Source organism: Theobroma umbraticum, unplaced genomic scaffold (assembly GCF_002168275.2).
Source record: "Theobroma umbraticum cultivar Fairchild unplaced genomic scaffold, ASM216827v3 scaffold_44.0, whole genome shotgun sequence".
Lineage (NCBI taxonomy): Eukaryota > Viridiplantae > Streptophyta > Magnoliopsida > Malvales > Malvaceae > Theobroma > Theobroma umbraticum.
This window is the reverse complement of record NW_018397255.1, coordinates 4315344-4336640: the sequence shown is the minus strand read 5'-3', so window position 1 is coordinate 4336640 and position 21297 is coordinate 4315344. Positions and strand designations below refer to the sequence as shown.

General features: G+C 33.6%; 3 protein-coding genes across 4 annotated transcripts; all 3 read right to left on the bottom strand.

The window, feature by feature from the left end:
• Nucleotides 1–710: 710 nt before the first annotated feature.
• Nucleotides 711–2432, bottom strand: LOC110429241 (histone H3.3). The gene is made up of 5 exons (XM_021445177.2): nt 2311–2432; nt 1727–1800; nt 1561–1637; nt 1376–1466; nt 711–1278 (listed from the first exon to the last, which is right to left on the bottom strand). Exons 2-5 carry the CDS (start codon nt 1796–1798, stop codon nt 1108–1110), a joined length of 411 nt encoding a protein of 136 aa, XP_021300852.1. The 5' UTR covers nt 1799–1800; nt 2311–2432; the 3' UTR covers nt 711–1107.
• A 690-nt stretch (nt 2433–3122) lies between these two features.
• LOC110429240 (cyclin-dependent kinase-activating kinase assembly factor-related / CDK-activating kinase assembly factor-like protein) lies at nt 3123–5881 on the bottom strand. The gene is made up of 5 exons (XM_021445176.2): nt 5549–5881; nt 5374–5447; nt 5194–5297; nt 5003–5068; nt 3123–4217 (listed from the first exon to the last, which is right to left on the bottom strand). The coding sequence occupies exons 1-5, from the start codon at nt 5611–5613 to the stop codon at nt 3951–3953; spliced, it is 576 nt and encodes a 191-aa protein (XP_021300851.1). The 5' UTR covers nt 5614–5881; the 3' UTR covers nt 3123–3950.
• Nucleotides 5882–6999: 1118 nt separating this feature from the next.
• LOC110409606 (signal transducer, putative (DUF3550/UPF0682)) lies at nt 7000–13374 on the bottom strand. 2 transcript variants are annotated; one of them, XM_021419008.2, is made up of 9 exons: nt 12573–13369; nt 11347–11559; nt 10999–11241; nt 10352–10418; nt 10057–10248; nt 9814–9905; nt 8401–8583; nt 8160–8296; nt 7000–7823 (listed from the first exon to the last, which is right to left on the bottom strand). In XM_021419008.2, exons 1-9 carry the CDS (start codon nt 13065–13067, stop codon nt 7637–7639), a joined length of 1809 nt encoding a protein of 602 aa, XP_021274683.1. In that variant the 5' UTR covers nt 13068–13369; the 3' UTR covers nt 7000–7636. The 2 variants fall into 2 exon arrangements, 1 of the variants encoding a protein (XP_021274683.1); XR_002444588.2 differs by lacking the exon at nt 7000–7823 and having other exon boundaries at nt 9810–9905; nt 12573–13374.
• Between the last annotated feature and the right edge of the window lie 7923 nt (nt 13375–21297).

Genomic DNA, 21297 nt, shown 5'->3' with positions numbered 1-21297 from the left:
TGCTTAGGAGGCGTTAGACGGGAATGGGGAGTGAAACTGAAATAACGGCGAAGAGAATTGGAAAGGGAAGGAATTTGAAATATGGGTGGAAGAGAGGGAGAGTTGAGGGAAAAGCGAAGAGAAAGGAGCATGAGACCAGGACAGAGGACGAATTGGGATAATTTGAGTTCGAGCGAGAACGAAAGCGCCACTCCTTCCAATGGTTAAAATTAAAGTACTAATACCATCCACCGCTGCTTGCCCTCTATGTTTTCCGTTTAAAAGACTTCTTTTTGCTCTTCTGTCTTGCCCGAATTCCAAATTTGGCTAACATCATCAGCGTCAGCATCATGTGCCCAATTGATAAACGAATAGACCAAAATTCCTCAATTGGGATTTTACTACAGAAAAGCCTTACTCTATTGCTTATACCTCGGAGTCCCATCCCATGCTTTAGCACGCAAAGAAAAGAATCTAAATAAAGCCTAGGCTTTAGCCGTGACAATCCACCGCAAATTTACGTTGCCCCGGCGGCCCATTTTCCTCAAAAAAAGGCCCTAAGAAAATAAGATTGTCCCCATTCCTGCTTGGGCCGCTACATTCAAACCCATATATTTGCACATAAAAAGCAGCCGCAGAATACATACACCGACACGCATAAACACGCGCCGAGCTAGACAATTGCTTTCTACCGCGTTTCTTGCACTTGAAAGAGAAAAAAAACTGACGAGTTCAAACAGTCAAAAACGACGGCCCTTTGTCATTTACCGAGAATACATAAAACAGTCAATCTGAGAATTACAACACCAAACTACCTTAGAATGGCAGATAATAGATAGATGTTCAAAGCCACAACAGCGTGGCAGAGCATATTTTGTCCAAGAAAAACACATTTAAACAGAATATACCCAGACTTTGAAGTTTGTCCATGACCAGATATTAGACAGACACCCACCGCCCCCATATCCCATTCATCACAATCACATTACATTAAACCCTACCACTAGCATCATCCTATCTTTTTTATCTACCTACCGAAAGAACATAAAATAGAAAACAAAAAACACAACCTTCCCTAAAAACCAACAAGAATTTCTTGTTCCTAACTGAGATCATCAAACTTGACCCTTAAGCACGCTCGCCCCTGATCCTACGAGCCAGTTGGATGTCCTTGGGCATGATTGTAACACGCTTGGCGTGGATGGCGCACAGGTTGGTGTCTTCGAAAAGACCCACAAGGTATGCCTCCGCAGCTTCCTGGAGAGCCAGAACAGCATGGCTCTGGAAACGCAGATCAGTCTGCAAAACAAATTCCCAGCGGATACAAGTCAAATCAACTACAAATAACAGAATATCACTTGGCAAAGGAAAAGATCCGAGAAACACCCTTCTCTACCTTGAAGTCCTGCGCAATTTCACGGACTAGCCTCTGGAATGGCAATTTCCTGATAAGGAGCTCAGTACTCTTCTGGTACTTACGAATTTCACTGTTCAAACAAAATATAAGAAAAACATCATTAAATCCATAATCAACCTTACAAGAATACAAGAATGTAAACTTTGATGTAAAGCAAGACGAACCGAAGGGCAACAGTTCCGGGACGGTAGCGATGGGGCTTCTTCACACCACCGGTGGTTGGGGCGGACTTACGGGCAGCCTTATAGGCAACAGAGACAGATCGCAAGTTAATAACAAGACAAGAAACATTAAATTGGGTAAAATTATGATGCTTAGAAAAGAAGATACCTTGGTAGCAAGTTGCTTCCTAGGAGCCTTTCCTCCAGTTGACTTACGAGCGGTTTGCTTGGTACGGGCCATCTCTGTTAAAAAAAAAAGGGATTATTTTCAAACAGTTTAGAAAACTTCTAATCTACATTGGCTCATCAACTAAAACAAAACAAAGAAACAGCAGATCTCGGTTCTTTATTAACCCCGTCAACACATTAACCCAAATTATTCGTAGCAGTCACACAGCAAACCCTAATTTTCGTAGTAAGCAGTCTCCAAACCCTAAAAATCATCAAATTCAGAATTAAAGGACCTAAAAATCTAACCCAGAACTTTAAAAACAAAACAAACCTAAAGAAATTCAATTATCTCCAGAAACCCAACCGCGTCTAAATTCAAACTATTTCAACCTAGTCCTGAAACCGTTCCGATTTCCCAATTGAATTAACACTAGTTAAAGAAACATAAAGCAAAGTTAAAAAAAGTAGCCAACCTACGAAACCCTATAATTTTAAAAAAGAAATATAATTGTTTTTAGAAAAAAAAAAAAAAAAAAGAGGAAGAAGAAGATGAAGAGGAAAGAGAACGAGAAGGGAACGAACCTCAAGATTTGTTGGGAACTCTTTTTTTTGTCTTCTCTCTTCGTTGCCGGTAATCTCAGAGAAAACGAAGTTAAAAGTTTGGCCGTCGTAGCCGTTAACACATATTTATAGAAGGTGGGATGGACTAATTAAAGTGGATCGGACGGATAAGATTCACTATCCGTGTGTTTCTTCTGTACGATATCTGACGGTGAAAACTGTAACAAGTTGTGTTTTCTCAGCCGCAATGGACGGTTTTGATTAGACTAGAGGGGTCACGACTCGGATCGTCTTGGTTGAGTGCTCGATTCTTATTGGTTGATGGGAAACTGCTTTTGAGCTCCAATATTGGGGTCAGGAAAGTTAACAAACACGTTTAACTTTGAAAATTTTGTTTAAAAGTTATTTTCGGTATTTTTATTTTCTAAAATGTTAAAATAAATAATATATAAATGACTAAAAAAAGGAAATTGATCACAAATAACTGCAACTTATTGTAGCAAAAGTTATCAATAAATTTTCTATAAATTTAACATTTTTTTAGTAAAAGAAATATGTTCTGTTCTCTAATTTTAGCAAAATTATATAGTGCTATTAAACGTGGACATATATTTTAGGCCCAAATAAATGAACAGAACAAAGTCGTGGTTGCAATTTTTGGACATGTTCATGACACTTGCTTCGGCCCAAATAATATTAAGTAGTCTCTGTTCTGGAGTTCAGTTTTGATCCACTACGAGCCTATAATAGAGCAATCAAAAAGATAGGAAATTGCAGCATTCAACCAACTCACAAGTTACCCTGCCATTAGCATGTGATTGAGAAGGGTGATGAGCCTTTTCAAAATTTAAATGTTCTTAAAAGCAAAAGCTTGTACAAATAAAGGGTTACTGCACCCTCACAAATAGAGACTTTCTTTTGCCATGAGTTGCATTCCGATCTATTGAAAATATTAATCCCTGTATGAACCAAAGCAAGATGAGCAACGCAGCCGAGCACACAGACACACCACTTCATAAAAAAAGCTATGTAGTATATCATGAGATGAAAGAGGAGGAAAAATGTGGAAAAGAAGAAAAAGGATGTGAATGCCAATGGGAGAGTTGTGATTGATCTTTAAAATGATTCTAAAGAAAAGGCAAGGAAAGGGAAAGGGAATGTGGAAAACCTTCAGGTTCACATTCCTCCGAGCCTCTTGGAAAGAGAAAAATGAGGATGAGGATGAAGATGATAGTGGTTCTTCCCTTACAAAAGGAAAAAAAATCATTATCATCTACAACAGAACCATTTATCATCTTCATCCTCATAAGGCGTGGTTTTGGTAAAGTTCAATTGCATCTTCATCAGAGCTGTCATCATCTTTGTACTCACTAGATAAATGATGCAACTTCATTTTTCTCTTTCAAAGAGGCTTGGAAGAATGTGAGCTAGAAGGTTTTGCCACATTTCCTATACCTGTCCCTGCCTCGCGCTCAAATCTTTTTCAAGATCAATCTCAACTTTCCCACCATCATTCTCCTCCTTTTTCTTCTTCTCTTTCATTTCATAATAGTCCTTAAGTAATTGAGCTTCTCTCTTTCAGCATAATTGTTTTTTATGCAGACATTTGTCAGGAGCTTCATCATGTAACATGGAGCCAAAATTGGTATTCACCAAGAACATCAAATCCAAATGCTTGCAAAGGCTTCTTCGAGGGCCCTCCTCTTGCTCAACTCTATACTCCACCCTCCCGCTCTTCCACCTCTTTCTGCTCGAAGCTTCATCATTTCCTCATCATCGAGAGCATAACCATGCATGTCCAGCCCACCTGCAAGTGGCACAGGTTGTGGAGCCATGCCTGTCGGTCGTGGCTGCCCTCCAGGAACTGTAGGTGCGTATTGACCTTGGGCACCAGCAACAAACCCTGCTTGAGAGCTCTGGCTTAAGGCCTGTTTCAAAAAAGCAAACAATCAATTTAAAACAGGTTGCATGTATGATGGCAGAAACAATAGAATGAAAGAAATTTAAAAAGTCAATCTGTCAAAATATCCATTATTCTTGCTTATGAGAGCAGCAGAAGAAGAATTGTTGCAGAAACATGGAAGCTAAGAAGAATTTACTCAGAAAGTACGGCACTCATAAACCATTTAAGCAACTTCAAGCGAACAAAATACATTAACGTTGTCCCAAATCTCAATTACAAACTGAAATACAATTAATCAAAATGGAGTAAACATTATTTAGAGAAATAAAGACGGAAATATAGTTATAAGTCCTGGAAATAATGCAAATTAGAGTAAGCTGAAAATGTTCAAATCAAAACTAGCAGAAGGTTAACCGGATGTCAAAAACATGAATACTAAGGTTCGACAAAATAAACTTCCACCCTGGCATATTTTCTCTTCTTTGTAGTAATATGAAACAAAATTAAATGAATAAGTTTAGAATTTAAAAAAAAAAAAAAGAAAACCCAGAAAACAGTAAAGTCCACCATCATCATCTATCTAAAAAGTCACAATATTTGAACTGGCTATTAATCATTTTTCCCGAAGCAAGTAGCAACATAAATGACGTTCATTGATTAACTACAACAACTTTAAATATTGAGATTAATCCAAGGCATTGTTCTAACAACATAAGGCCAACTGCCGATCAATGCTTTATAGTTGAGAATAGAAATTCAACAAGATAACTGACTGAAAATTAGCAACGATAATTAATAAAATTCTCTCACCCCATCAGCATCAGCCTGTATGGGAAGTCCCTTGCTTGCCGCCATAGCTGCAGCTAAATCTTCAGCCTGTTGGATCAAAACAGCTGACATTAGGAAATCATCAAAAAATAGTTAATGATACTACTATAAACCTCAATCACCCTGGGGGAAACGAGAGAGACAGATGAAAGAAAAGAGTTCTTCAGATTTACCTTCCGAGCTTGATTGATCATAATCTGCTCAGCATTTTCTACCTGATACTTACTGATTTTTTCTTCAATAGCTTGAACATCTATTCCTTCAATCAAATTAAAAACTGCCCAAAAACCCCAAATTAACATATTTAGCTAGAAAACCCAAATGGTTTGGGATACGGAATTTGCACAACTTACTCATATCTTCCACTTCTTCCAAATAATCATTGTATTCTCTCAGGGATGGAAAATCATCTTCTCTTTTATTGAATCTATATATATATATTAAAAAAAGGGGTTGATTTTTTGCATCATTAATGCTGAATAGCAATAGACAGACAAACAGGCAGCAGAGAGAGAGAGAGAGAAATACATGCTGTTTATTCTTCTACGGATTTGCATCTCCCTGTTGTGAGGATTGGAACTAGCAACCACCATGGCTTTCGAGTTTTGGGTTTCTTTTTTTTTTTCCTTTCTTTCTTTCTTTTTGCTAGCTTAGGAGATTGGGATTTGCAAACCTGGTTCTGAGTGATAAGCTATCAGTGGGATCGGAGCTCCCCTAAACTGCAACCATTCTCCAGTTCTTGAAAACCCCAAAATTGAAACAAAGCAAGGAAATGGTAAGACTGATAGGGCATAGCAAAATGGGATTAGAGAAGCTTGTTTGAACAGATTGATATTAGGGATTCCTTTGCTTAAAGACGTGTTACCATTTTCCTTTTTTGGCATAACAGTTAAAAGTAAACTCTTTGAGAAGAGTTAAACAAAATAATACAAAAATATAAAACTAAAGTTTTACACCTAAATTTTAAAAAGTTATTTATTTTTAAATTACTACTAAATATTAAAATAACCTTAATATTTCAAACTGCTAATTGTCAAAATTAAAGTTTTTTTTTTTTTACACACAAGTCTAATACAAACATCGTATATTCTTTTAAGAGAGGAGGGTCTACTTACACAATTGTAAAATTAATTTAGTAATTGATTATAAAGGATAAGATACTTTAGAAAATCCATGGTATTTTATTTGATTAATTATTTTATTATTATTTTTAAGCTTCTATATTTTGTCTCTTGGAATTATAAGTATATTATGTTATTAATTAATTTATTATATTTTAAATACTTGTAATGAAGGGAATCATGCTTAGGTGTTCAAGCAATTTGAGGAATTTAAAAAAAAAAATTGAGGGATTTTCAAGTTTTGAATAGGCATGGAAATGTCGTTCCTAAACACCTTTTCTCCCATATTCTTTGTTACCTTTCCCTTTTCATAAAATTGATATTATGTGATATTTAACGTCAAAAAGTTAAAAATTAGAAAAAAAGAAATTCATAATATATAAAAAATTTAAAAGTATTGCGTATTAAAAAAAGATGACATCATTTTAAGCCATTCAAAAAAGAAAATAGACAAACAAAATAGGGAAAAAAAAAGCAATAAATAAAGTGGATGAAAGTGTCGATCGCAAGGCTAATTCCCCCTACCTTTCGAGTGCACGATATATTTTTTTGGGAACATATTCTTTTCATTTCAAATTAAATATTTGTCTTTTTTTTTTAAAGTTGTCTCAAAATAATATTTATTTGTCAAATTAAAAAATGCATCATTATCTCGTCAAGAAAATTAAATAGAAGCTTTTAATTTTATGACAGTCGAAAAGTACAGATTATTAAATAAAGAACAAAATATTCCATTTTGCAGATTTTATGTCATTTGAAAATTAAACATTCAATTTGAGACCCCCAAAAAATAAAAATTCGTATTCACAAAGTCTGGAATCAGGATGGTTTCATACGGTCTTATTAGATTTGCTGTCATTGATTGTAAAGAAAATACAAATACAATTACAAGTGTTGAAACCATTCCTCAATTACGAGTATTCAATTTACATTCTAGCTCTTCATCAACTTTTTTTCTTTGAGAAAACATGTAAATCAAACTGACCAAAAGGGGAAAGAAAAAAAAAATTAATCCCACTAGCCTACCTCATTTCTCTTTTACAAAGTTAACAAAAAGGAAAATGAAAAAAAAAATACTAATCAGAAAAGGCTCTTAACAGGCATGACGGTAATTACCTTATACACCAATGGGCTCCTAACGATTACCCAGCTATATTCATACACACCTTGCAAGTTATCAAACCCCATCTTAACGAAGTAGCAAACCAGCATCCGCACACATTACCAAACCAGCGTCTGCACACATATCAAATACACCAACAAGGTCGTGCATAGGCAACTAAAGAAGCTGAAGCAAGCATGCTCGAACAAATACCCTCGACAATGCCGGCTTGAGCCCACTCAGCAATCATATACCCTTTAAGTGCCCAGAAAGGCCAACTGATGGTGAACTTCGAGGAGCTACTGTGCCATTAAATTAAATCTATATGAAGCGAAACTTCCTACCAGAAAGCCACAATGTTATATTACAGACTTCATCAACTTCTGGTCCTATTTACATGCCGTCAAAGTGGAAGCAGTCAGCAACTTTCAGGTGATCCGCAAGATGGCCGACAGAAGACTGCACAACATCGGACTTCGGGGAGAGAGAATTAGGAAGTTGTGGTAGGCAAACGGGCAGATATTGATCACTCCCTTCTGGAGGGCAGAAGGCAGAGAGCACAGCTCGACAGAATATGAATCTGAAGAAAAGTCACAAGATCAAGCCATTACTATGTTCATCTAAGCAACCAAATTGTACAAGACCAGACTCAGATGATGGCACACCTATATATTCTAAAGCCCTAGCAGCATCTCCCAACCACTTCCACTCGGTAATAGTGAGTAATGGCAACCCAAACCAGGGTCAACAAGTGTGTAGGGGTGTAATAAGAGAAAAGGCAAAAAGCTTTCTCTCTGTCCTATGATATCATTAAGTAAATTTTTTGTCCCAGCATGTCCCCACTAAACCATATGAAGTGAAATTGATTTGTATACTTGCACAAAATTATTGAGACAAAGATGAAGAGATAAAATACCTAACAATAAGCCGCCTTAGAAAAGGATCAGATAAAACCTGTGCCCAAACCAGATCCAGGCTAGGTGATTTGCAGAGAATGACTTCCCACTTGGAGAAAGCAGTAGATAGTATGTTTTCAGCACTAGTGAAAACTTCCTAAAAGTAGAAAAGTATAAACAAGTGAAAGTAAGACCAACTGGCACGGATTGAATCAGAGGATGTATTATTAAAAAACTCAAAATATTTTGAAATCAACTTACCACATCACTATCAGACAAGGAGAAGCCAACCATCTGGCAAAATGCTTGTAAAGGAGAAGTCAAGAAAAAGGTAAATTGACTTCCATTCTGAATAATATCAGCACTAGATGGGTCCTTGAACATTGGTCTTAGTGGCGAAAGTAGTAGGGCAGCTTTCTCTCCTCTTTCTGCACCATGTAAGACCTGAAATTCATATTTTATGATGTTAGCAACTTTATGGATAAACAAGAATTCAGATGAAAGCAAGAAGAGATACTGCAAAGCCTACCATCACAAATAGTACAAACACAGTTAACTACTTCCATGAAGCTATTTGCATGTTAGCAGACCCCACACCTCTTCCGAAAGGAGTAGAAGAACCTAACACCCGGCACTAAACAAACATGTTCATAGAGGTTTAATACTCAGAAGAGGCTGTTGTAATTTTTGTTTTATTTCTTTTTATGTTTTCATCTCAGATGGATTATTGAAAGAGCATATTACATGTAGGTTCACCTCTTACTGGGGAAAGATATATGAAACCTTCGAATTAAGCAGCAGAATAAATGAAGCCTATCCATCAAAATTTCATACAAAGGGTAAAATTCATCTGTTCTCTTCACTTACCATATATCGTTATCATCTCTGAAAGCAATCAAAAGGGGCCTTTATTTGCACATTGCAACAAGAGCAATCTACCTCATGATTGCAGACCAGCTTAGAGGTTTCAAGTATCCTCTCAAACCTTCAAATTGCTTTTTACCTCATTTTAATCATACTCTGGGTAAATACCATTTCTTCTGTTGAGTTGACTATCCCTCATTTTCATCCCAAAAGGCATCGCAATGAATTTAACGTTATTCGCAAGTTGCAGTAAGAGCAATCTACTTCATTATCACAGATCAGTCTGGAGGTTTTATGTATCTTTTCAAATCTTCACATTGCTTTTTTCATCTTTTTAATCCAACTCCATGTCATGAATGCCAATAGGTACTCTTTTTAATCATACTCTGGGTAAATATCATTACTTCTGTTGAGTTGACTATCCATCATTTTCATCCCCAAAGGCATCGCAATGAATTTAACGTTTTTGGCAAGTTGCAGTAAGAGCAATCTACTGCATTATCCCAGACCAGTCTGGAGGTTTTATGTATCTTTTCAAATCTTCACATTGCTTTTTTCATCTTTTTAATCCAACTCCATGTCATGAATGCCATAGGTAATCACATAGCAGGCATTGGAAGGAAAATAAGTGATTCAAAGTTGTCATGAATGACAATATTTCCTAATAGCCCACCAAAAAATACTATAACGTGACACCTTTTGGATATCGTGGCAAAATCTGGCACAAACTAAATTTATATATATCTGTACATTTATATAGAGTAAATATACCTATCATGACAAGGCATACACAAGTTATGACAAACCTGCCTTGAATGCATGGCTGCTGTCACTATCAATGATCAGGAAAAGTGGTCTTCGGGTGAAAGGAATTATATCACCAGGGTAGAGATTACTTGAACCTGCAAATCCCAGAGAAGCATACTCAAGATTAATTGGAACATAATGAATAAAATTCACATTGGACATAAATTCAGGAGTTTTGGTTCACAAAACCCTTAGCATAAAAGCTAAAGATAGCATATAGCATTAAATATGGCTATGGCTACCTACCACCATTTGATTGAGGACCTAACCACAGATAATCCTCATAAAAGTCACAAGAGCCTTTCTTGCCATTAATGTGGGATTCAGGTGTAGATTTATTCAGTTCTAGGGAATTGTGAGAAGCAAGTTTGCTTTTTGTTGTACGCCTAGACCTTCCTGAATTTTCTACCGGAGAAGCAGTAATATGACCAGGCTTCCCTGCATATTTCATGGTGTCAACAACTTAAGAAGAAGAAACACATCAAATTATTTTAATAAAAAAAAAAATTCTGAGATAATAATAATGTGGAAGCAAAATTACCTGAGGCTGATAGATAAACTAGCATAATGCTCTCTGGAGGGAGCTCCTCGCAAATTGTTGCCATAGCCTGCCCAAACATTATTTGTCAAACATGATCCTTGATAATTATATCCATGCAAAACCAAATTTTAAAAAATACAGATAAGGCACAAAAGAATATATATATATATATATATATACATACATATATATATATATATACATACATACATATTGAAAAGCAGAATATATATAATTTTAGCAGGCTAGAAACCAATTATTAATGACCAGAACCATCCAACTTGGTTTAAGTTTTCATTGAATTACAGATTCTTAGTCATTGATTTATGTAGAAATTATGCCTAATGCTCCACAGTATCCTTTTCCAACATAATAATAAACCACAGAAAACACATTAATATCAAATAACAAATCTCTTGATAACCGAGGCTCATAAAGTAAATTAACATTACATATCAAATTTCTAAGAAACTCACATACTTTTTTCTTTTCATTTTGTTTCGTTTCATTATGTCATTGATAGCCTAAAAATGCAGTCAGATAAGCCAATTGAAATAATCTAAGAAAAGCAGCACTGGCCTAATTGCTTCCTACTAACAGAAAAATGTTACAGAAGTAAGTTCAACAAAGAAGGCTTTACAACTCACTGCTATCAAGTGTGTTACAGATGGTCGATACAGGATAGCCTTCCTAGGATTTGGAGGTAAAGAAGGATCAGTCATCTCTGCAGCCAAATTCATATCTATTAGTCCAGAAGCTCCAGAATAATCGACTGCAACACCATTCTCCTTTGGTTCAGCTGGATGCTTTTGGTAAAATGATCCACTGGGCTCCCATTCCAAACATTGCAGCATTCTGTATGCATCCAGAGTAAGTTCTGCAAATTTTACCTGAAAATGACAACAGAACAACATATTATGGAAATCTCAATTTGCAGTTACAGCTAACTTTGAACAATCTCAGACTCAATATCAGACCACCAAAATAGCTTTCACCTCATTCCGGTGATAACTCATCAGGATTGCATCTCGAAACTTTAGAACCTTCTTTGCATGGAATCGAGCCACATATGGAACAGAACTTGGATGACGGTCAAACATAGCACAGTAGCGAAATGGCCTGGCACTTGTAATTGTAAAAGTTGTATCGACATTCATAAAGCGAACAATTTCTTGCACTAGTAGCTTCCACTCTTTAAAATTTGTTTCCTGCAAAAATAAGAAGTCATATGCCTTGATTGGTAGCTGCTATTTTGCATAAGCTAGTAATGATGGAAGAGTCAGAATACGTTCATCTAAAATCTACAATGTCACTATAAAATGCTTCGTCATCCTCTAGCACTCAGAAGCCATCATTACTAAAAGGAAATGCAGGAAATAAAACATTCATATTCATTAATTTAAACAAAAATATTCTAACAAATTTTCACGCCAAATACTTTGAAGTGCAGAAAAAAATCTAACTCAACCCAAGAAATGCAAAATATTTCAATTCTTACACAAAAATGAAAAACATAAGGTTTATAAGAATAGACTAAAAAATAGACTTAAAACATCACTTGAACATGATGCCATCCTCAATTTTTACCTCAGTTAATATTATGAACAAATTTAATGATTAGTCAAATATGCGATAACTGACTTTAAATAATTGAAAAAATACAGGTATTTGTTTTTCCTTTACTTACTTATTGCAAAGCACTAAACAAGATATTAGAAAAATGAGGGGGAGAAAAGGAGAAAAATGAGGATTAAAGCAAAAAAAAAGAGTGCAAAACAGATCCATTCATTTATTCAAAATTTAGATATTTTATGAAAACTCAAGGTATAGAAGCTACCTAAATGGCACTTTGTATATATTTGGAGTAAGGAAAAGGATTGAATCAATTACTTGAAAATAATTTATTGGTAATTAAAATGGTAATAAAAAATATTCAATAATCTTCCTTCCCCAGCGTTCCTCATACCGTCATAGCTCATATGCCATAGAGAAGAAATTAAAAGGGGAAAAAGTTCTTTTCAGTTTCTTAACATCCCAAAAAATTGAGGAAAAAAATTTTCTCTTTTATTCTAAGATAATTAGCAACAACTTTTTAATTTCTCTTAGCAGCCAAACAAAGCCTACAAAGCTGAAAGAGCACCATGACCAACAATAGTAAAAATAAACATATAAATTTTCAGCATCAAATTCCATACGAAAAAGAAAAGCAAATTTTTTTTACCCGGAAATTAGCCTTGCAATCATCAACAAGAGCTCTAAGCTTTTCAACAATAACTTTGACCATCTCGGTCCGGTTCAAAATCAACGAAACCAGCAAAAACCGGGCGTAAAATCTCAATTCCTTAAACCGGACACCGAGATCCCTCACTTTACACCCTTCAAAATACTTCCTCTTCAAAATCGCTTCATAAAAAATGTACGCTTCCAGGAGAAACCTAGCCTCGCTCGTCCTCATGTACTGGCCGAAATACAACTGGCCGATCCGACCGGCGATCTCGCCTATCTCCCACCGGTTCAAACCGGCTTTGACAAGCTCGGTTCGGTGCTCTTGCTGGTACTTCCATAACCGCATGTAGGCTTTGAAGACTTTCTGGAAATAGTGTTGGCCATGTGCCCGTCCGTACGACGGGAAGTCCCGGACTCGTGCGAATTTACGGTCCGCGTTCTCGACGAGAGCTCGGAAGGTCTTCGAAACAACTTCGTCCTCCTCCGCCATGTACGGAACAGGAAAATAATAGTAATTAAAAAAAACAGTCGAGAGACTTAGCGGCGGTTAGCGAATTCACCGACGGTAACGCTGGACATCGGCAAATGTTTCAGAGAAGTTTGGAGAGAAACGGAGAGTGGACTTTCTTTAGCTGAGCTACGGTTTTAAGGCGTTAGTGTAATATTCCTTTTTCTTTTTCTTTTTTGTTTCTTTTTTTTATAATTTCTCTTCCTTTTTTTTTTCTTTTTTGGATTATTTGGGGTTTTATAAATTCAGTGATTTACAGTGGCGGCGTTGTTGTGATTGATTAACTGATCTGGCGGTGTGACATTGCTTTCTGTGGCGACGAGGAACAAAAAGCGAATTGAAATTTTTTTAATAAATAAATAATAAAAGGGGGTTATAGAGTGTGTTATAGAAGTAAAATATCTAAAAGTTTCGACCGTCTGTGGATCTGATGTGTCAAAAGTAAGGAAAACCAACGGCTTCGATTCTAATTGCTTTTTAGTCATGTGCGTACTATGCGGATGATTAAAAAGTAATAAATTAATCAAATGAAACCTCATCTAATGATGGTTTCATATGAATCTAAAATTCTTAATCCGTGAAGGGACGAATTACCGAAATATAATAACAATATTAATTTCCGGAAAAAAAAAAACAAGGAAACGTGCAAGTGCATTGAGATCTGATTTTTCACAAACATTTGATAATTGTCTTGTTTCGGCTCCATTATTAAACATAATTACACAAAAAAATAATTAAATTGTATATATATAGAACTAATAATTTAATTTAAGCGACGGGTAGTTTCTTGAATTCTGAGTGAGAAGCGATAGGTGGCTTCAATCAAAGTAGGACTAAATTAATTATTTTCTTCGTTCAATTCTGCTTTATGGGAATTGTCCTTGGTTGGTTTCCGTTGCCAATGGCGGGTAAATCCAAGTGGAAACAAGAGGGTCATAATATTTCGGCAAAATATCATTTTGTTGACAAAAATATAAGCAATTTATCTTCTTTTTTTACATAGGTAAATTCATTGGATCCTGTATATAAATAGGTAAAATTGGTAACTTGTTATAAAGCTATTAACCTTAGCATGAAGTAAGTTAAAACACCATTAGGGACGAAATCTAGATAAATAAGTAAAATTGGTCAATTAAGGGTGGTCCTAGAAAATTAACCCTTAGTTTTGATGGGCAGTGACTAATAGGAAAACTCTAACCATATAGATTTTTTTTTTCACAAAAACAAAAAACAAAATTATCTTCTCTTGGTGGTCCTATAATATATGTCTATATCCATTTTGACATATATTGTGTCGAATTTGTGCAGCTTATTGCAGGGAATGAAGAGACAAAGACAAGTTGTTTTCCAAAATTCTACTTATTCCCTTTGATCAAACAAAGAAAAAAACAAAAAACAAAAACACCTTACCAAAAAAAAAAAAGGTTTGCAAAAGGATTGATCGTTGATGCTTGTGGCTATGAATTTATGTATTTTGGTAGAATTAAAAAGGGATGTTTTCACTTAGGACAAATTCTGCATTTTTCTTTCAAATCCAATCTGGCAAGATTGTATCACAATCATGGATTCATCATTCGTGATCGTGAAGAATTCTAGTCCCCCACCTATCCCCACCGGCAAATGCAGGATTTTTTCTTTGTTTAGGTCCCATTTTCGTATTAATTTCTCTGCATTATTTGCCTAATCATGTGAATAATTAATACCTTTTTTATTGACCCACTAATTTTGGCATTTGGTTTGGCCAAGTTCCATTTAAAAATTCATTTTTCTTTAATTTAATCATTTGTATTACTAATATTTCTCTAGTAATAATACAACTAGGCTGTTCCTCGTCGGCTCTTACTTCAATTTTTTCCTAGGTTGTAATGATTTTGGCCATTTTGGTTTTTTTTTTTTTATCATTTTGAGTCGTGGGGGACCAAAGGGTGCAGTGTGATCACTGCAATGATTTCAAAATCAACTACATTTGGTTGATTTCTTTTAAGTTGCGGAGAGTAATATTAAAATTGCAACGTCCAATTAGCTACCATCATAAAATTTAGCTCAACCACCTCGTGACTCTTTGCTTATTACCTTAATTAAGACTTACAGATTTTTTTTCCTTTGAGTTATAGTTTTTTTTTTTTGGGTTAAATACGTCTCTAAAATGGGATATGTTCAACTTTAAGAGTTAAGGTTTTAATGAATGTGAATTAAGAATATATACATATATATGAAGTATCAAAACTTATGAACAATAATGAATAAAAGATGTTATATGAAAAGTAATTAAAGAATAATTATAAAAGTAATCATACTATATAAATTAAATTTTATATATATAATAAAGAAAATTAAAAATTTGAAGAGTCACATTTGCTCTACTGACACACATACATAGTTTGAGATTCAAACAGTGAAATATGATAAGATTTATATTTTATATTGTAAATAAAATACTTGGATCTAACTTAAACACGTGTTAAACAAAGTTTTAAGGATTGTTGATTTATGTCCATCAAAGTCAAAAGCCTATTTTACTTCTTGATTCATTCTTTTTAATCATCATCTTCGACTATAAGCTAATGTCCTCATTTATAAATAAAAAAGTCAATGAAAAAAATATTAATTATTTTTTAGATATTTTATCTTGAATTTTATTAATACTTAATTACAAAATATCTTAATTCTACTTAATCAAATCGAATATTACACAGTATTCATAGTCATTTCTATTTATAAATGAAAATATTTGTATGTTTGGTATGCTTTGATTTGAATGTTTCCATCACATCCCCATTATTAAAATTGCATATATGATAACATGTACATCTGATTCACCTTTTACCTAAACTAAAAGCTCAATCTTTTAAAGCAAATGAGAGGCAAATTAGGAAAATCATGAGAATTTTGGACACATGGTTGGAAAAAAAACCACTTTGCCTTTGCTAACTCACATAATCTTTTGCACTGTATCTCAAAATCATAGCAAACTTTTAGGTTAAAAGCTTTGATGAACAAGAGACCCCAATATTATTATTATAATTATAATTATGAAAGTAAGAGCTTGGAAAAATTAATATATATGGACAATTTTAAGTGAATCCGATGTGAAGGTAGTCTTTTCCAAACATGTCTTATATATAACCACTCTTCTATTATTGTTGGATGCCTTGAAAACATAGTTGTTGTCCAGGGGGTTGACCTTGAGAGAAAGGCAAAAAAGAGGCTGAAATGCAAAGAAGATGACAGACATGATACGTCCCATTTGCTAAATCCAAACACCCATGATGCATTGTCACTCGCAAGAACAATTATTTTACCCTTTATTTATTTCTTTCTTTCTTTCTTTCTTTCTATCACAATCGATGGGGAAATCCTTCCAGCAAAAAACTGGTGATGACTTTGAACTTTCAAAGACTGACAATTTCTTCTGATTTTTGGAAGCTACTGATCTTAAGATATTGAGAAACGATCTTGTTGGAAATAGTTTTATGGTGGTTTGAGAAACAGGGGCCCCATTTCCTGTCATTTCTTATTTAACTCTACTCTTCAACATGATCTCAGAGACTTGGGTAATCTGATGTATCAATGTATATATTTTTTTGGAAATTCAACATTATTAAATCTCCATAATTATTTTGGATGTTATGACAATCGGGCAAAGTTGGATTAACAAAATTTCTTTATCACTCACCACTTCTTTAAAATGGACAGACTTGCATTAACTGTTCAATAACTTCTTGGGGGAATTAATTAATGTCCCTAATTATCAAAGTCCAAAAAAATAAAAATAAAAAACAAAGCATATATATAGGTGGATATAATCTCCAATATTACAAGGAAATCATGATATAAAATTAATCGAATATTTTGCGATGGGAGTGGTTGGAAGTTAGTGGTCTTAATTGGGTTTTCTTGCACTGCAATGAAACGTACGCCAATAAACAAAATGGCATGCATAAAGATGAAAGTTCCTCCATGTTTAGTCTGAGTTCTCATGCATGGCTTTTATTTTACTTTTGCAATCTTCAATCGAAGTCCTTTTCGTTTGCTTTATTAGGTAGAAGTTTTCCCTACTTCACTAATTTTGTATCCTTTTCCTTGGACGCCTTTATAAGTGTAACATATGCATCATTGTTTGGGATATAAATGTTTGAAACAGTCATCTAAAGATTAAAATTAATTCATGGATAAGAAAATATTATTTTCTTTTACGGATTTTGTATTCACCCCGTCTCACAGTTATGACCTTTTTAAGAATACTATAATTTCAATTCTACTAATAATTAATCATAAAATTATAAATTTATATTTAAATATGATAAAAATTATTATCATTCCATTCAAAGTGCATTTAAAAAGTAGTGATGACTTGAGTTTTTGGTTTTGAAGGAAACAACAAAAGTAAGTAATTAATAGTTGTTGGCCAAAAAGTGAATAGTATAAATTTTTTGACATTAATGCCTTAAGGAATCCAAGGGAGTGTTAGAGTATAGAGTAATATAGGCTGCTGGTAGCTCAAGTGTGCCTTTTATTTCTCATTCTGGGTTAGCTGCAACTCACCGTTTACTTCTTTAGTGCTAAACAACAACTTCAATCTTTTACACTTTATACAGAGTCAAAGATATAGACAATAGGTGAAAAACTTTGACTACATAGATGGAAAAAAAAATTCATGTAAGTGAAAAGTAAAAGAGAAATTCTGTTTACCCTATGGAAAAACATATTTTAATATGTTTAGACAATGAGGAAGCATATTGTAAAGTGGTAGAATTCACACGTACACCAGCAGAAAGAAAAGTTTGTTCCTTCACACTGAGCGAAAGCAAGTTTTAGGTTAGTTAATTTCTAATATCGAAGAAAAAAAACAAATATTAAGATTTCTTCCAAAAATAAATTTTGTTTTTATTTTTTTTATAACATTTTTATTTTGCTATAATATATGCATATATAACAATAAAAAGTAAAAGGATCATCTTTGGTATTGTCTTTTTAGCTATAAATCGTTGGTTTCTTAAACTATTTATAAAAATTAAAACAAATTTTTATTATTTTATATCATTCACTTAAGTTTTTAAATTTTTATTTTAAACTAAATAAGTTTTTATAAATAATAATTAATTAATTATTGTTAATCAAAATATTAATAGTTATTCTTTGTCATGTGACCTTAATATGATATATTGACTTATCATAATAGATGATGACGTGATATATTAATATAATATAATTACATGATTATATGATATTTTTACCTATCACATCAATGTCACGTGAAAAGAAAATGATAAATGATGTTTTTATTAATAATAATTAATAAATTATTAATCATAAATGTCTATTTGATCTAAAATAAAAATATAAGAGACTTGATCGAATATAATAAAAAAATAAAAATTTATTTAAAATTTTTTAAATAGTTAAGAGAATTTTCAAATAGTATGTCTAAATTGTTTATTATATCTTCTTTATCATAAGCAAAACTCTCACTTATACTAAAAAACCAAATTGTTTTCACTTTTAGAAAAAACAAATTTTCAAATTTTTTAAGAGAAGAAGAATTCTCTACTACTACTTTTTATATTTTAGAAAAAATAAATGGAAGTGAAATTAGTCAAGAATTACCAAATTAATTCTCAAGTAACGTAAGAGTATGTCCTTATTTTTTATTTTTTTTAAAAAAAAGAGATTTAGACTTAAATAGTTTTAGTACAAAAATATATGTATTTAGCATCGAGTTAAATACTCAAATCCTAACTTGTGATTATGTAAAGAGCCATCTTACAAGGAAGTGAGTTTTGTTTTATTATACATTTTTGTGAGCTAGCAATTTAAAACCAAAAGTAACCGAACTGCCGAAGAAGGAAAATGCTTTACAAAGACGTGTGCTAGACAAGAACTAAATCCCCCAATCCAAGCAATAGTTTAAAAATGACATTTCATGTGCAATTAATGAACTGGAAACTTCTATCAATCATGCATAAATATACAAATTTTGAATGCTCGAAGTCCATGATAATCTAATAATATTCCACAGTTTCTTTTTCACAGCGATGCTACCATTAATTTGAAATTAATTTTAAATAAAAAGGGGTGGGTGCAAACCAATTAAAATTGAGGTTCAAACTTCCAACAAGAGAAGCCACGTGTGGTAGGAATCAGTTAATATCACAATTGAGAATGGCTTTGGAAAAAAGAGGGTAAAGGTAAAACTTGAAAGGGGCGAAGGTGGCATCCCATGTTCACAAAAGCAAACAAAAGAGAAGAAAAACCGAAACCAATAACCACCAAACGAAGTGCAAAGTGCTTTGAGAATCATCCAATAGAGAGAGGGAGCGATGGCGGTGGGATCAAAAGCTATTGGCAAAACGAAAAGTAACTAATGATGATGAGAGGGGTAGGGAAGGCAAGGGGCTTCCAAGTCTGACAGTTTTGTGTGGGAGATGTTGTGCTTTTGAAGCCCTAAGGGGACTTCACTATTGGGTGGACCTTCCTCGTGCATTGCAGGTCAGGATGGGATCTCAAATGGGGCACTGACAATAGTTCCAGGATGTTGGAAATCTGTCTCGACTTACAGTGCTGTCTGGATGTCAGTCTACTGCTGCAATTGCAAAAAGCAAGAAAAGGCCAAATCAAATATATGCGGTCCTCCTTTCCCCTAATTACCATATGATTTGTGAGGCTTAACTTCATAGTATCAAAAAAAGTTTATACCACGGTTGATTTTGAAGGGTTTAATATTTATGAACTGTCAATGCATAGTATTTCAAATATTATTATTTTATTAATAAACTAAATAAAAATGATTTAAAAAATAAATACACATGATTTTAACAATATTTATTTTGACAGATTTTTACATTTATAAAGTAAGGCTTTTATGGTTAAGTGATAGTATATAAATACTATACATTGATAATATATCAAATTTTTAATTATATAAATAATTTAAGTTGATTAATTTAATCGAAAGCAAGTATAAAGTTCGGATAAAAATCTTGAATTTTGAATCGTAATAATCCTAAAAATGTAAGAAAAATAATCTACCCAAAAGCATGAACTGCTAGTTTATATTGCTCAGATTGAGGCCCGACCCATGTTTTACTGGGCTTTTCTGGGTTGAAAGATTCCAGGCTATGATTCGCAAGCAATCTGGAAGAATCTCTATGGTCAGACGGCTCTACATCAATAAAAGTATGTCCCAACTAAGCCTACTGGTTTTTTATTCTTATCTTCATTCATGTCTTGCTTTTCTTTTGAATTTGCTTTATATATCGCAGCATGTCTTGTCGCTTTGGTCCGAAAAGAGCGGAAGAGGGATCACACTTCGGGCCAGCTCGCCCAATTTGAAATCGCTGTAACTTTTGGATCATTTTAATTCATTATTGATTAATTATATCAATTTTTTTATTCTAAAAAAAAGTGTTTTTGAGGATAACAAAATTTTGGCTAGAATGTAAATTGACTCAATAAAAATCAAAATCTCAATACAAGGCCTAATAATAAAGAATCAAAATCTCACTTTTAAATTTTTCTTGAACGCATTTATATTTGATTTTAAAAAATATATCTAAGTTAAAAAATAAGAGAGCTTTTAGAATAATTTGATTGTTAATGTTTTTAAGAAATATTTTGTCTTGGAAGACAATCATATATCTTCATTAAATCAACAGAAAAAGAATCTTCCCTTTAACAACCTACAACAGAAAGCACACATAAAAAACAGAAGGAATATAGGCCAGTATCTCCTTTTGCTAAACATTTATAATCTCAAATAATGCTTTGCAAATGTATAATTTTTCTGAAAAATTGAAATAAAATATCACTTTAATCATTCAAAATTTACAAATTTATTCAAGTTTAATTCAATTAAAACATTCACAAAAGTCGATTACTTACATTTTCCAAAAATTAATTTTTTATCACCCAAGAAATACCTAATTGATTAACTTGTTAGAAAGTTCCAAGACTTGATTCTTTTTGTGTCATGCACCATTGTCCCGAACACTTTCACATCTTTCTTCCATGAGAGGGTGGAACAAGAGTACAGGACTTGGCTAGCTGCATTGTCTGGCTTAAGCTCATCTAATTTCTTATGGTGCCAGTCAACCTCCGACCCAACTGATTCATGATCGTGAATGTCAGCAAGCAACTAAGCATGGACGTGAGTCTTGACCTCAGATGCTGTCAAATTATCAAATTCCACTGTCTTGGATGACATGGTAACGTG